Source organism: Cyprinodon tularosa, unplaced genomic scaffold (genome assembly GCF_016077235.1).
Source record: "Cyprinodon tularosa strain WSP-4 unplaced genomic scaffold, ASM1607723v1 ctg104, whole genome shotgun sequence".
NCBI lineage: Eukaryota > Metazoa > Chordata > Actinopteri > Cyprinodontiformes > Cyprinodontidae > Cyprinodon > Cyprinodon tularosa.
The window spans coordinates 1,374,755-1,389,221 of NW_024037827.1; the positions used below are offsets into that span (position 1 = coordinate 1,374,755).

Sequence of the window (14,467 nt, forward strand, 5' to 3'; positions counted from 1 at the left end):
GTAACGAGTAACTTTTCATTTTATGTAATAGAAAGTACAGATACTTGTGTGAAAATGTAATGAGTGGAAGTCATAAGTTTAGGTATCTATACAAGTATAGATACCTAAACCGTGTACTCAAGTACAGTAATGAAGTATTTGTACTTTGTTATTTGACACCTCTGGGTGGGATACATCCTCCAACAGTCTCTTCTTATTAAATCCCCTTAAACATGTTTACATTTGGTTGCATTACAACTACAACATTTTTCATATTAGACTTAGTGCTGCCCTGAAAGGTCAAATATATTGTTTTAATGTGAAGTTTCCATCTTAGTTTTCTCACATGAAAGAATAATTTTATTTTTTTTATTTTTACATCTGATGGACTCATTTTCTTTTAGTACTTTTTGGTCTTTCAGTCAATTCATAAATGTTTTACATTTTATGCATAGTGTATTTTTTTACTCATTTGAATTTTTCCTTTATTTTTGTTTTTTAACACTCAAGGATGCATTAATAGGCATGTGTTTTATGCATTAATAAAGTTTTAATAAACATTCTTTAAATGCACCAACATGTATTTTCATGAGATTTCTGATAAATCAACTTGAACTTGTGCCAAATGACACCAACATGACTCATGGCTTTCCAATAAAGATCTGAGAAAGTTATGATTTGGACAGATTCAATCACTGCTGGTTAAAAGTCGTTTCCCTCGAGGGTCGTCTCCACTGAATATTTTAGAGAAAAACTATAAGTTAGGTTTTCTGCTGAGAGTTTAGCTCTCAGCCAGCTAACAAGGGAAAAACGTGACATTGGCTTAAAAGAATTGTGGAATAAAACCAGAATCTTGCAAACACTGAAAGGACTTTCTGGCAGATTAGTTTTGGTCAAAAGGTTTACAGCAGAACCCAACCATGTAAAAAAAGCAACAACAAAAAAAAAAATATATATATATATTTAAAAAGACATCAATGGTTTAAAATCAAACTTTATTCATTGCTGGGATCTCTTAAGAAGACGATGAAAAAAGACCAGAAAGGAGATCAAAGACATAAATAAAAAGTATGACAGGACAGAGGACAGTCTTACACACAGAGATCCCCCCCCATCAGCGGAGCCGTTTTCAGCCAGCAGAGACAGCAGCAGCTCCATCTTCAGGCAGTTTAACACCTGATTAGCTCAGCTTTAAATCCAGTTAGTTTTCAGCATTGTGTTCAAATACAACAAAAGCAACAATAAGCAAACATAAAACATTTTATATTCTGCTAAACTAACCCAGATAGAAAGAAAGAATTACTGTGAATAAACAGGTTAAAATAGGCAGCAATGCTTGAACTGCTCAGTAGTCACCATCTAATCCGAGGGAATGGCTTAAAGCATTGCTGACACCCTAAAACAAAACATGGCTGAGCTGTGAAACGAAAGTTTTTCACAATTGATTAAAGTCATGTGGTGCCTGGTGAAGAGGGGATGAGCTTTAAATGTCACATGGTGGGAGGTGTGAAGAAATAAAACTTATCCAATGTGTGAAAACAAAAAGTGCTTTCTGCTCAGAGACAAACTTCTGGTTTTCTGTTGCTTTCCTTTCGACAAACTTTGCTCTCTCCTTCACTCCTCTCTCTTGCTTACTTCCTCTACTCGTTCTTCTTCTCCTTTTGCTTGAGCAGCTTGTTGATCTCTCTCTTGGCCATGGCTGTGTACTTGGAGATGACGCCGTGCCTGTTCAGACCCGGCAGCAGCAAAAGAAAGCTCACTGCAGAGAAATCACAACCAAAGACATTCAATTTGTTACATTTTAAAACCCTCTTTAAAAATAATCAGTCTTGATTTAAACATTTCTAATTTACCTCCTGTAAACAGGATACTACGACAGAGTATTAGAGCCAGGCTAGAGATTTAAAAACTTTTTTTTTTTTCGAGATTTTTAAAAACATTTTTTTTCGAGAATACAGTGGTAACAGTACGAGAACAAAGTCATAACATAATGAGAATAAAGTGGTAACATTATGAGCATCAAGTTGTATTCTCCTAGAAAAAGCACTTTCTTCCCTAAAATGAGGAACGTCGAGCATCATGTGAAGTTATACAGGTGCTGGTCATAAAATTAGAATATCATGAAAAAGTAGATTGATTTCAGTAATTCCATTTAAAAAGTGAAACTTGTATATTATATTCATACATTACATACAAACTCATATATTTCAGATGTTTATTTTGTTTAATTTTGATGATTACAAATGACAACAAATGAAAATCTCAAATTCATCATATCAGAAAATTAGAATATTACTGAAGACCAATAAAAACAAAGGATTTATAGAAATGTTGGCCAACTGAAAAGTATGAACATGAAAAGTATGAGCATGTACAGCACTCAGTATTTAGTTGGGCCTCCTTTGGCCTGTATTACTGCAGCAATGCGGCGTGGCATGGAGTCGATCAGTCTGTGGCACTGCTCAGGTGTTATGATAGCCCAGGTTGCTCTAATAGTGGCTTTTAGCTCTTCTGAATTGTTGGGTCTGGTGTATTGCATCTTCTTCTTCACAATACCCCATAGATTTTCTATGGGGTTAAGGTCAGGAGAGTTTGCTGGCCAATTAAGAACAGGGATACCATGGTCCTTCAACCAGGTACTGGTAGCTTTGGCACTGTGTGCAGGTGCCAAGTCCTGTTGGAAAATGAAATCTGCATCTCCAAAAAGTTGGTCAGCTGCAGGAAGCATGAAGTGCTCTAAAACTTCCTGGTATGTGGCTGCGTTGACCCTGGACCTCAGAAAACACAATGGACCAACACCAGCAGATGACATGGCACCCCAAACCATCACTGACTGTGGAAACTTTACACTGGACTTCAAGCAACGTGGATGAAGTGCCTCTCTTCTTTTCCTCCAGACTCTGGGACCTTGATTTCCAAAGGAAATGCAAAATTTACTTTCATCAGAGAACATGACTTTGGACCACTCACCAGCAGTCCAGTCCTGTTTCTCTTTAGCCCAGGCAAGACGCTTCTGACGCTGTCTGTGGTTCAAGAGTGGCTTGACACAAGGAATGCGACAGCAGAAACCCATGTCTTTCATACGTCTGTGTGTGGTGGTTCTTGAAGCACTCACTCCAGCTGCAGTCCACTCTTTGTGAATCTCCCCCACATTTTTGAAGGGGTTTTGTTTCACAATCCTCTCCAGGGTGCGGTTATCTCTCTTGCTTGTACACTTTTTTCGACCACATCTTTTCCTTCCCTTCGCCTCTCTATTAATGTGCTTGGACACTGAGCTCTGTGAACAGCCAGCCTCTTTAGCGATGACCTTTTGTGTCTTGCCCTCCTTGTGCAAGGTGTCGATGGTCGTCTTTTGGACAACTGTCAAGTCAGCAGTCTTCCCCATGATTGTGTAGCCTATAGAACTAGACTGAAAGACCATTTAAAGGCTTTTGCAGGTGGTTTGAGTTAATTAGCTGATTAGAGTGTGGCACCAGGGGCCATCAATTTTGAACCTTTTCACAATATTCTAATTTTCTGATATGATGAATTTGAGATTTTCATTTGTTGTCATTTGTAATCATCAAAATTAAACAAAATAAACATCTGAAATATATGAGTTTGTATGTAATGTATGAATATAATATACAAGTTTCACTTTTTAAATGGAATTACTGAAATCAATCTACTTTTTCATGATATTCTAATTTTATGACCAGCACCTGTAGATCACCCAAAAGAAGGCAGACGACCAACAAGATTAAAACACCTCTGGACTCATGAGGAGTGCCTCATCTTTGATGTGCTGCACCAGCGTGGTGTTAATGTAGTCATCTGTGAGAGAACTGGTTTCCACTGCATCGGAATCTGATCCTTCTACATCTTTCTTTCCATTTTAACACATACCTGCCTTCTTTCCTCCTACATCTGGACTCACTGCAGATCATTTTATTTCCAGAGCTATAAATAATTCCTTAGTTTTTTTTTTTAATCACATTTAGGATTTGTTTTATGATGAAACCCACTAACTTAATGACAGAAACAACTCTAGTCATTCATGTTTCATGAAAGTGAATTTCCACATTCAGATGCTCAGCCTACCGCCGCACTGCAGTCAGAACCAGATTTCAAAATAAACACCTAACTGCTGCACTCATGTATTTGAAAATCTGAAAGAGCGTTTCCGTTCAGAATGTAGCAGTAAACTGACATCCAAGAGGGGAAAGGGAGTCGTTGGAGGGGCGGGAGTCTGGGAGTCTATCCAATATAACAGGAGAACCACTGCAAAAACCAACATGCCTGAACTTATGGAGCTGATGGCTGCACCCTCAGAGACGCCATGCTTTCCTGAAAGGCGTGTTCGCCTTTCAGGAAAGCATGTTGATTCATAGCGGTTTAAGCTGCAGTTCTGAGTCACAGAAGCCTGGCAGGTAATAAGATGGAGGAACGATTATTTTCTACAAAGTAACAGAAAACGCTGTAAGAAAAGCCTGACAAAATAAGCTTTTTACATCAGTCGATATTGATCATTATTGATTAGTGTTTTAGTTTCCTGTTTGAAATAAGGAGCAGCGGATAAACGTCAGATATTTAAATATAAGCCTAACCTAATTTAAATGTAACCCTTAGCTTTGCTACCTACCTCGCTAAGCTTAACTGTGGAGGTTGAGGGGCTAAATCCTTTCCTCTGACTTCAAATAAAATTTATTTCTGGATGGAATTTGTTGGAATTATGTGAAGTTTTAGCTGACGAATTTTATATAATGACATTGATCAAGTTTCAGATACAGATTTATTGGTCAGCTTTAGGTCCTCCAAAGTCTGTCAGATTTTTTAAAAGGCATGAAAGTCACATCTCAGACCGGAAATTAAAAAATTGATCAAGAAGCCTTCAAAGTTTGAGAAGAGTGTAGACTGACGGAATGGGGACAGAAACAGCCTTACCGATTAGGTAGGTGAGGAGCAGGTTGTGGACCTGCTGTCCGATCCAGGCCACTGCCAGCAGGCCGCTGATCACTGAGGCAAAGTACTGCAGGGAGTAGAAAGGACACATTACACTAAAACCAATCAAATCAATTCAGTTTTAAATCCAATTGTGTTTATTTCTGTAGCGCCAATTTACACGTAATCTCGAGGCACTTTACAGTTCACCAAATCATCCAGTCAAATTGACTCAAAAGTGTTCTATCCAAGGAAAACCAGTTTTCCTCATTGACTCGAATGTAATCCCTCACACCAATCATGCTTGTAGCGAAAGTGGAGAGGAAAAACTCCCTTTGAACAGGAAGAAACCTCCAGCAGAACCAGGCTCAGTGTGAGCGGCCATCTGCTGAGGCCCACTGGGGTTCAAGGAGACAGAAGCAGACATAGAAAAAGAAGCATAGATACAAAAAGCAGCTGTAAAAGGCGGCCCCATTCAGGAAACCCATCAAAAAGGTTCAACAATAGTCTGAAAGTGATGGTAGAGGTTAAAGTTAAAGGTCCCTCATCATGCAAAAACTTACTTTGGACTTAAGTCCAAATTATAACAAAGTCCATAACTTGGTTATAATTCTAATATTTCATCAAAATCATCTCAAACTTGTATTTCATAGATGTCTAAATGATCCTCGGGAGAGATTCTGCTCTCTGAGGAAAAGCTCGTTCCTGTCCCTGAAAACCAGTGGACGTAACCTTCTTTTTAGCTGTTTCAGTGGTTAAAATTGTTTTTTTTTGCGGCAAAGAAAGGTTTAGGACTTTTTAGCCTTCTGAAAAAAGGGTCTGATCACCAGAAGCTGTGTGATAACATGCTGCAGTCGCTCCAGGGGGGACAGCTTTAAATGGGTGACTCCCTCACAGGGAAAGGTGGCGTCACAGTGAAGGCACGTTGGAAAACTACCAATATTTTATAACAAATGAATACTCCATAGTGCTAAAGGTAACATTTCATCAAATATATGCCAATAGTTGAATTTAGAAGGGTTAAAAAAGCATGGCCTTTAATTAACCCAGTTCCTGCAGCGTGTAACCCAGTTAGAGCTCTGTTAAGTAGAGCAGCTGAGCCCAGTCAGCTGATATTTTTATCTGAAACCCAGAAAAAGATCCCCATTGTGCTGCAGAAGTGCATAAAGCTCAGGGTGAAAACTGTGAGTTTGGGGTTACATATGGAAGTAGAAAACAAAAACATACCACTTTAGGCTTCTCCTCTTTCAGAGAGCAGAGACGCTTCCACCAGCCGACGACCCGACGCTCAGTCTTCACCAGGTTACTGCAGATCTCATGGAAACGCTGCTGCTGCTCGGTGGTCCTGAAGACAAACGGGGGAAAAGGTGGAGGAACCTAAATCATCAGATTCCTAAAAGAAGTTTAAAACCAAACATAATGAACTTTGTTTCCACAAACTGATATAAAGATGTAGACTGACTCAGTATATAAACGCCCAGTTTGATTTAACAAGGGATTTTCTTAAATGAGAAAACAGATGAACTTTTCATGTAAGAAATGAGTCAAACCCAAAACAAAAATCAGACAGTTTGTGTTGACCTGACATTAAGTTCCCATCTCACAGCTCTAAGGTCAGAGAGAAAAGCTCAGCCGGGTGATGAAGAGCTCTTTATTTTTGCTTAGCCATCTGTGCTATTTCAGTTCTTGTAAATGAGCCCAGAGGAACCGTGACGGACGGCTCCGTTTTCCCACCAGTGCTCCATGCACTCTGAGCAAGTAAGATGCGACTCCGAGCTTGATTTATTTCAGTAGTTCAATTTGAAAAGTGAAAACCACAAGTTCACCTCAGAGTAAAAGATCAGAAGCCTTTGATTCTGACTAATAGAATCTGGTTCTCAGAAATGTTGATTCTGAGAGAATTGGTTTTATGAAGTGCTGACCCGACAGTTCTCCAACAAAAAGGTCATTGGTCAAGAAGCTCGCTATTCAGACACTGCTGTGTCCAATTGTTCTGATAGAAAGTTTAGTGAAGTGGGAAAAAACATGGCAGAACAGTTATCAGAAAGGATGGATAACAGCTGAAGCATCCAAGTCACGGATTACAACTGTTCTATTCATCATGTTTAACCACACAGTTGGTCAAGGAGGAAAAACAACGTGACTGTTGCTCAGTCCAAAGTCATCTTTTTACAAAAGAAAAAAAATCATTTGAAATCTTATTTTTAAAAATAAGGCAGGGGGTCTGTTGGAAGAGGGACGATACAGAATTCATTCTAGTGTTGAGTTTTATCAAGACTACAGCCAACACAAACATTTAAAGATTGAAGCTGCAACTAATGATTATTTTGCAAAACAATTAATCTGTAAATAATCTGTTGCATTGTATGACAACTCTTAGAAGAAGCACTTTCTTCCCTAAAATGAGGAACGTCGAGCATCATGTGAAGTTATATAATCTGCAAAGATTCCTTACAGAAGATTTTTTACTAAATTAAACCAGGCGAAACTCAAATTTTTCCACTTGAGGAATTTTGGATAGAGCATATTAACATAATTTGTTTTTATCTTAAATGTTTATATTGTTTTTTTTTTTTTTTTTATCCTTTTATAATTCCTGCTAGAGATGTCCCGATCCAGGTTTTTGCACTTCCGATCCGATCCCGATATTGTTTTTGGACTTCCGATCCGATACCGATACTGGGCGATACCAGCCTATCCGAGCATGTATTTAAGTTTAAGTTAAAGTATTTAGCCTTAGTTGTAAGACTCATGTTGAAAAGGGTTTTAGTACTCTTGATAACATCTAGCCAGCTGAATTAGGTGAGATTGAATAAAACACAATGCTTGGTAACAACAAACTTACCTGTTTATTAAGAGATAAACACAAACTGGACAAAATTACGAATAGCAATCTAATATTGCACAGTGAACAGTAAAACCGTAAACAATTAAAGGTGCAAGTATTACTGTAAGTTTTAATAAAAATGCAAAACAGGGAAACACTGGCGCAAAATAGTGGAATGGATCGTTTCAATCGGCGAAACTGGAAAATACGGACCGGATTTTTTTTTTTAAACTGGATCGGCAGTCTGGATCGGCATTTTACATGCTTTGCCGATACGCATTTTTTTGCCAATATCGGCGTCCCGATCCGATACGTGGATCGGATCGGGACAAGCCTAATTCCTGCTCCAAGTGGGTCACGGTCAGCTACAGGCATGTTTTAGAGTCTCTATACCCCAGTTAACGATTATTGATTTTTAAATTAGTTGATGTTTTTTTAAACAATCGATTAATCCCATTAATTGTTTTAGACCTAACCAAGAGCAGTTCATGTTTCCCTCCACTAAAAAAGATCCATGTAAAAACTGATTAAATTTTCCCAGTATAACTTGGTCCCAGTCTACAGTATCAAAAGCTGCTTTTATTAAAATGGTGTCACTGTGCTCAGCAGACCAACTAGCAGGTCTGACCAGAACCTCACTGAGAATCTAAGACGTAAAGCAAAACGTCAGTCATTTCAATGGACGTCTGCATTTTATTGCCCCACCACTGAAACAAACACCATCATTAGAGAACATTCTATTCAGAAATGTATTACTTTGAGCATTTAGAGGATAGATTACAGCTGAACTCATTCTAAGGAACAATTTTATTCTGTATTAGGTTCCTGATAAGGGACCACATGTCTGCTGCTGCAGGTCACGCTCTGCTGATGGAGGGCTAAATATCAACAGGCTAGAGACGACAGCTGAAGGATGAATGTCCAGGAGATTGAAACTCTATCCTCTCTTGGGTGACTTGGTTTTCATCCTTTAATGCACACACAGCTAAACGGCAGCTCAGTACCAACAGTACCGACAAGCAGAGATGCTGTACAGGGCTGATTTAATGTGAAAATATTAAATAGAGATAAACTGATCAAATACCTGGATCGGATATCAGCTGATATCGGCTAATTAGCTGGATCAGATATTGGTTTGATATTTGATGGAGATCCAATCCAGTGCACTTTACATGGAACTGTTATTTCATTTTGATGCTTATTTGTTACTAAATAATATAAAGTACACATACATCTGTGTAATTTGTTACAGTTTTTTAACAGTGTTTATGTTAAGGCTAAAGCCTACACTCACATGGCAAGATGTACGGTTTATTCATTCGCAGTCGGATCGGATTTTATCGGCTGATATGCTCAGCCCAGGTATTGGACTGGAAAAAACTGGATCAGTGCACCCCTATTAAATACGGCAGACATTCCTACTGCAACTCTTCCCTTCTGTCGTAGTTTATTTGGTCATCAGTCCAACTTAGCGGGTGAAAATTAACAGTAAACATTTTAGTCTTCCTCGAACAGTGGGCCACTTCAACCCTAAAAAGGGAATCTTAGAAATTCTTTTACAAACTATAGAGAACACCTAACCTTTACTCAAAGAAATCCCTGCTGATCCTTCAAGCTCTTACCACTTATTGGAGCCAAACACTTTTAAAGCGAGGGTGGGTACAAAGTAATCAGCCAGGCAGACTAGCATGACGGTGCAGGAGACTCCAGTCAGCACGGAGGGGTCCAGGTAGTAAATCAGCCTGAGGAGCAAACAGGTAGTGATTAACAGGAATATCAGCACACCCTGAAAAGGCATAAATGGAACCAGTGCATCAGTTTAACATCAATGCAACTCAAAAGAAAACTGAAAGCGAGCCAACAATAGGCAGACATACCGCTGCCTGTTATCAGATAGACTTTCCCCCCTTATTCTTTTACCCTTTCCGGATTAGCATTCCAATACACACTTTCTGCATGGTGAAAAAAAATGAACATTTGCAACCTAAAGGGCCAGAATGTGTCTTAGTCTTGTTAAATTGTCATGTAACCAAAACTAGTTATAACCACTTGCATTTGAAACCTGACAGTTTAACTAAACACTAAATGTTCAGTTGTTTTAATTGTTCTTAGATTGATTATTGGTAAAGTGTTGCTTATGACAGGGAAAAATTGTCATAACTTGAAAATGTTTTAATTTCTTTCAACATCCTCATAGCGACTAAGAAACCACAAGTAATGACTGAAAAAGAGAACTAGTCAGCAGGAATGTCTGCAGAGCACACGGACTAACTGAAAGCCAATAAAGAAAAAACAATCAACCGGAGTTCTGAAAACCCCAAAAACAGGAGAAATAAAGATTTTCTCTATGGAGCCAACTGTGCCAGACACGTTTTTATGACAGAGCTACAGCTGCTCAGGGATCACTCTGAAGTTTACCGCTTAGCTCTGCAGTTATAGAGGAAGAGATAGACCGGTACATCGGCCAGCCAAAATGTAGGTTCTCTTTTCTTTTTTTACGCTTTACCCGATACGTACATTTATTAACTGATTCATTAGCACATTCAGCAGCTGTATCTAAAGATCGCTTATGGCACACGCGTTTGCAGCCCAGTTTTTTCTTGGTGCTTTCTTTGATTTTTTTTAAGGTTTCCTTTTTTTTAATTAACACTTCTGCATTTGACTTGGGGCTGTAACAAACAATTATTTTACTGATAGATTATTCTATAGATTATTCTCACGATTTAAAAAAAAATAAAAAAAAATCCTTCTGCAGATTGTTTACTTATTGCTAAGGCTTCATATATGAATATCTGGAATACATAAATAATAAAATAAAAGATGGCTCTGTAGTGAAAATGGCCAGACAGAACATTTGCCTGAAAGGATTTTCACTGGAAAAACAATCTAGAAATAAGTGAAAATTCCTTAAATTAAGTGCATTTACCCTTAATTTGAGTAGGTAAATTAGATAGTTTGCCAATGGAATGAGTATTTTTACTCTTAAAATAAGATAATTAGATAACATGCACTTGAAATAAGACAATGCAATTGTCTTTTCTTATTTTAAGTGTAGATTGCCTTGTTCCATTGACAAAATGTCTCTCTTACCTCCTTAATCCAAGAACAATTGCACTTATTTTAAGAAAAAAAACGACTTATCTAGATTTAGATTTTTTTCCAGTGCAAATGGACGTCCTCCAATCAGTCAAAATATCGTTACAGCGCTACTTACGTTGATGTCAAAATAATCAGCATTGGCCTTAAAAAATAGCTATTAAGGTTAAAAGAAGGTGATGGAAACAGAAAAAATATCTCAACTTTACAAAGTAACAACCTCCTCTATAGCTAAATGAACATCATGCCTTAAATTCCAACTAAACATGTAGATATTAAAGACTTCTTAAAAATATAGTATCTAAATATCAGACATGTTCTATTAAATGTTAAACATGTGAAACCGTCTATCCGCTGGACTCACAGGAAGATCAAAGTGGAGGCACCAATCAGGGCTCCAGGGAACCAGAGCTGCTCCCAGCGCAGGACCCGATCTCCGGCTAGGATCACTTCCCTCCAACCCTGCAGTTGCTCTTCCAGCTGGGCCGTTTCCTGAGCCTAAATACAAACATTAAAACATTTTTACTTTCATTTAACCCACATATTATAAATACACACTTTTAAATAACATGACCTAACTTAAAAACAAGCGATGCAGATAGAAGATGCAATATCCACTAGGAGAAAAAAAAATTAATCGGATAGATTACAAAAATAACTGTTGTGGGTTTAGGTCATGGTAGTTCGCAAAGCAATCAAGCATAGTAATACAATGCTGATTAAAGCAGGAGGTGTTTGCAGGTACATAGTTACAGCTGAAGCTAATTTCCATCAAACATCTATGTGGGCTTTCTACATAGCTCTAACCTGAAGCTTTGGAAATGTCTGTTAAACTACTGGAAAGGTTTGGCTCCATGTCGTTTTATTCCTGTTGCACTTTCTACCCCACTTTTCCCTTCCACTCAGCTTTGCAGGGCTTTCACAACCATTTCCTCAGCAATGACCTTTTGCCTTGTGGAAGGCATCAGTGGTTTTCTACAAGCCAAGAGTCACGGCAACAATCATCCCCAAATGTAATGTTTTTTTTTTTTTTTGTGGTGATGCAATATTAAAAACAGACCTTTGGTCCTTATAGCTGTAAGCCAAAACAATCAGATAAAAACTAAATATTTGAAATGCATCACTGCATAAAATGACCAGACATGTTTTTTTTTCCAAATTTGTAAAGAGACTTGGTGAATAATATAATTTAAAATTACCGTAGTTGTCAAACGCATTCTGAGACCACATCTAAATCCAGAGTTTCTAACAAGCTACTAATCAATTTGTAAACGATTCTTTATCAGCTGCTTTCAGTTGTTAAAAGACAACATTTGAAAACATTCAGCCATTTTCATCATAAAAGCAAGACAAACAGCCCTATTCGGGGTTACATGATCTTAGCAGTTTAGATTGCAAAGAAGTTCCTATTTCTGAGGCCTCTAACCCATAGGGACTAGTCCTTTCATTTCTGCATTTGCTGTCCTTGCACTGACTCATTGGAAGAAGGGTCTTATAGGTTTGTTGATGGAACACAGTTCAGCTTCCTGAATATTAGCAATCGGATGCAATCAAGTTTCATTTTGACCCAACAGTTAAACAGATACGCCAATTTTTGCCCGAATGAGAACTGGAGCAAGACGGCACAAGTTTCTTGGCAAAAAATACTCCAAAAAACTGTGTAATGGAAAGCCAGGGATTGTGTTGGAAAAACGGTGTTTGCATTTGAGGGGTTTAATCATTTCCATCTAAAAAAGAAAACCTTAGAAAAACTGATCGGGTGAACTCTTGTTACAGAACGTGCAGTGGCGGTTCTAGACCAAATCTACCAGGGGGCCATCGTGTTTCATGGGGGCAGAGAAAAGCATAAAAAATAACAATAAAATCAGGGCTAGGGATTCAAATATATTGAGAGATGCATGAAGTGAAATTTCTATTCAATTAGGTTTAATTAAAATTATGTGTCTTATTAGGTCAATATACATTCAGAATTTAGGAATTTTACATATTTTTTTACTTAATGTATGTAAAATTACCGTTTTCTATAAACTCTTAATTAAAATGGAAGAAAAAAAAATTATGAATTCAGCTGTAAAAATTAGAGCTATTTGTTTAAAAAAAAAACATTTAGCAGATGCAAACTGGGATCTTATCTCAATCCCACTGAAGCCATCATCTTATTATTTTTAAAATAATTAGTAAAACAGATTTTATAAGGGGAAAAAAAGTAATAGATCCAAATCAGCTATCAGTAACTATGAATGTTCCAGCGCAGATCATCATTAGAATTTCTTTGAGTATTATGTCTTCAGTACAGGGGCCAGGACATAATCTACAGGGGCACTGGCCCCCGTTGGCCCCTGTCTAGAACCGGCCATACGTGGTGTGTGTATTTGTGATAAAAATGGGCTGGAGAGCTGATTATTAGTCTAAAGTTGTGTTCTTGGGTGTGACGCCCTTAAGGGATAACTAAGCAACGATTAAAAAAACACAACAATACATCAAACTAAAACAAAAAGCCTTCACATTTCGAAATCGAACTATAGAAAAGTAAACCTGTAAAACTGAACCAACTCGATATGAATGGTATCAGTAAACTGTGAGTCAGTTTGGTTAGCGAGAGGATGTCTGCTGCTGAAGATAAACCCATCAAGCTGCTGTTAAAAACCACCACAGTACTGCGGCTGATTGCGATAATGATCTAGGCTTATCCTCAAAGAGTCACTGAAAATAAAACACTGTCACAATTTAAGCCAGTTGAAAAAACCTAAGATCAGCTTCCTAAGCGCGAGAACATGATACGCTAGTAGCGGCTAACTGCTAATGCTGTCAGATACAAGAGCCGATTAAAGATAAAGAAAGGAAGCATACTTACTAGAACATTTGCGCTATTGTTGTCGCTTTCAGCCATTGTCACTAAAGTGAGGCGTTCGCGTTTGGGAAGTGAACTTTTTTTAGGTTCTTTTCGAAGGAAACGACCAGCAAGCCCGGGGATTACAACACCCTCCACCTGCTGCAACAGCGTCTCTAACGGTCGAACTGACGCAGAAAAGCTTTATTTGACTGCGTCACACCCTCTTCCCCTTTGCATCATGGGAAATGGTGTTTTATATGTTCGAAAAGGATCAGTTCAATCTCAGCACGTTTTGATCATACAAGGTGAAATAGTACATTATTTAAAATGGGAAAACATCCAACAGGAAATTGTGTATTTTGTTTTCAAGAAGAGACAGTAAAACATGTTTTGTTAGACTGTTCTAAATATTCTGTTGAGAGGAGGGAATTAGTTGTCGATTACAAGAAAATAGATAGATACAAGATATTTTGGATAAACTTTCTACTTCTAAATGTTTATTTATTTTTTTATTTAATGAATTACCTTAAGAAAACGAAATTGAAAGAATATAAGATTTGTTAACTTAATTATTATAATTTTATTATTTTTTGTTTTTTTGTTTTGTGGGAGAATTTATACATAGCATCCCGATCCACATTCCATTCCAGTAGATGGCAGTAATGCACTTCAACGAGTTGTTTGCCAACCACCATGAAAAAAAGAAGAAGAAATTAAAATCTGTGATCAGAAAGCATCAGTTTTTTTTACGTTACTTCGTCTACAACCATAGTCCATGTACGTATAAAACGCCTTTTTCGACATTGTTCTAT

At 37.8% G+C, this 14,467-nt stretch overlaps 1 protein-coding gene across 1 annotated transcript; it reads right to left on the bottom strand.

Moving 5' to 3' along the window:
• Nucleotides 1-957: 957 nt before the first annotated feature.
• Nucleotides 958-13,844, bottom strand: arl6ip1 (ADP-ribosylation factor-like 6 interacting protein 1). Its single transcript, XM_038282663.1, has 6 exons — nucleotides 13,677-13,844; nucleotides 11,187-11,320; nucleotides 9,349-9,468; nucleotides 6,127-6,244; nucleotides 4,903-4,987; nucleotides 958-1,738 (listed from the first exon to the last, which is right to left on the bottom strand). The coding sequence occupies exons 1-6, from the start codon at nucleotides 13,710-13,712 to the stop codon at nucleotides 1,620-1,622; spliced, it is 612 nt and encodes a 203-aa protein (XP_038138591.1). The 5' UTR covers nucleotides 13,713-13,844; the 3' UTR covers nucleotides 958-1,619.
• Between the last annotated feature and the right edge of the window lie 623 nt (nucleotides 13,845-14,467).

Coding starts and splice junctions, on each gene's coding strand:
- arl6ip1 (XM_038282663.1), bottom strand. CDS start 13,712: ATGGCTGAAAGCGACAACAATAGCGCAAATGTTCTA. Junction 6,245..9,348: donor GTGTTTGGCTCCAATAAGTG/GTAAGAGCTTGA, acceptor GTTTGTCTTCAG/GACCACCGAGCAGCAGCAGC. Junction 4,988..6,126: donor AAGAGGAGAAGCCTAAAGTG/GTATGTTTTTGT, acceptor TACTCCCTGCAG/TACTTTGCCTCAGTGATCAG.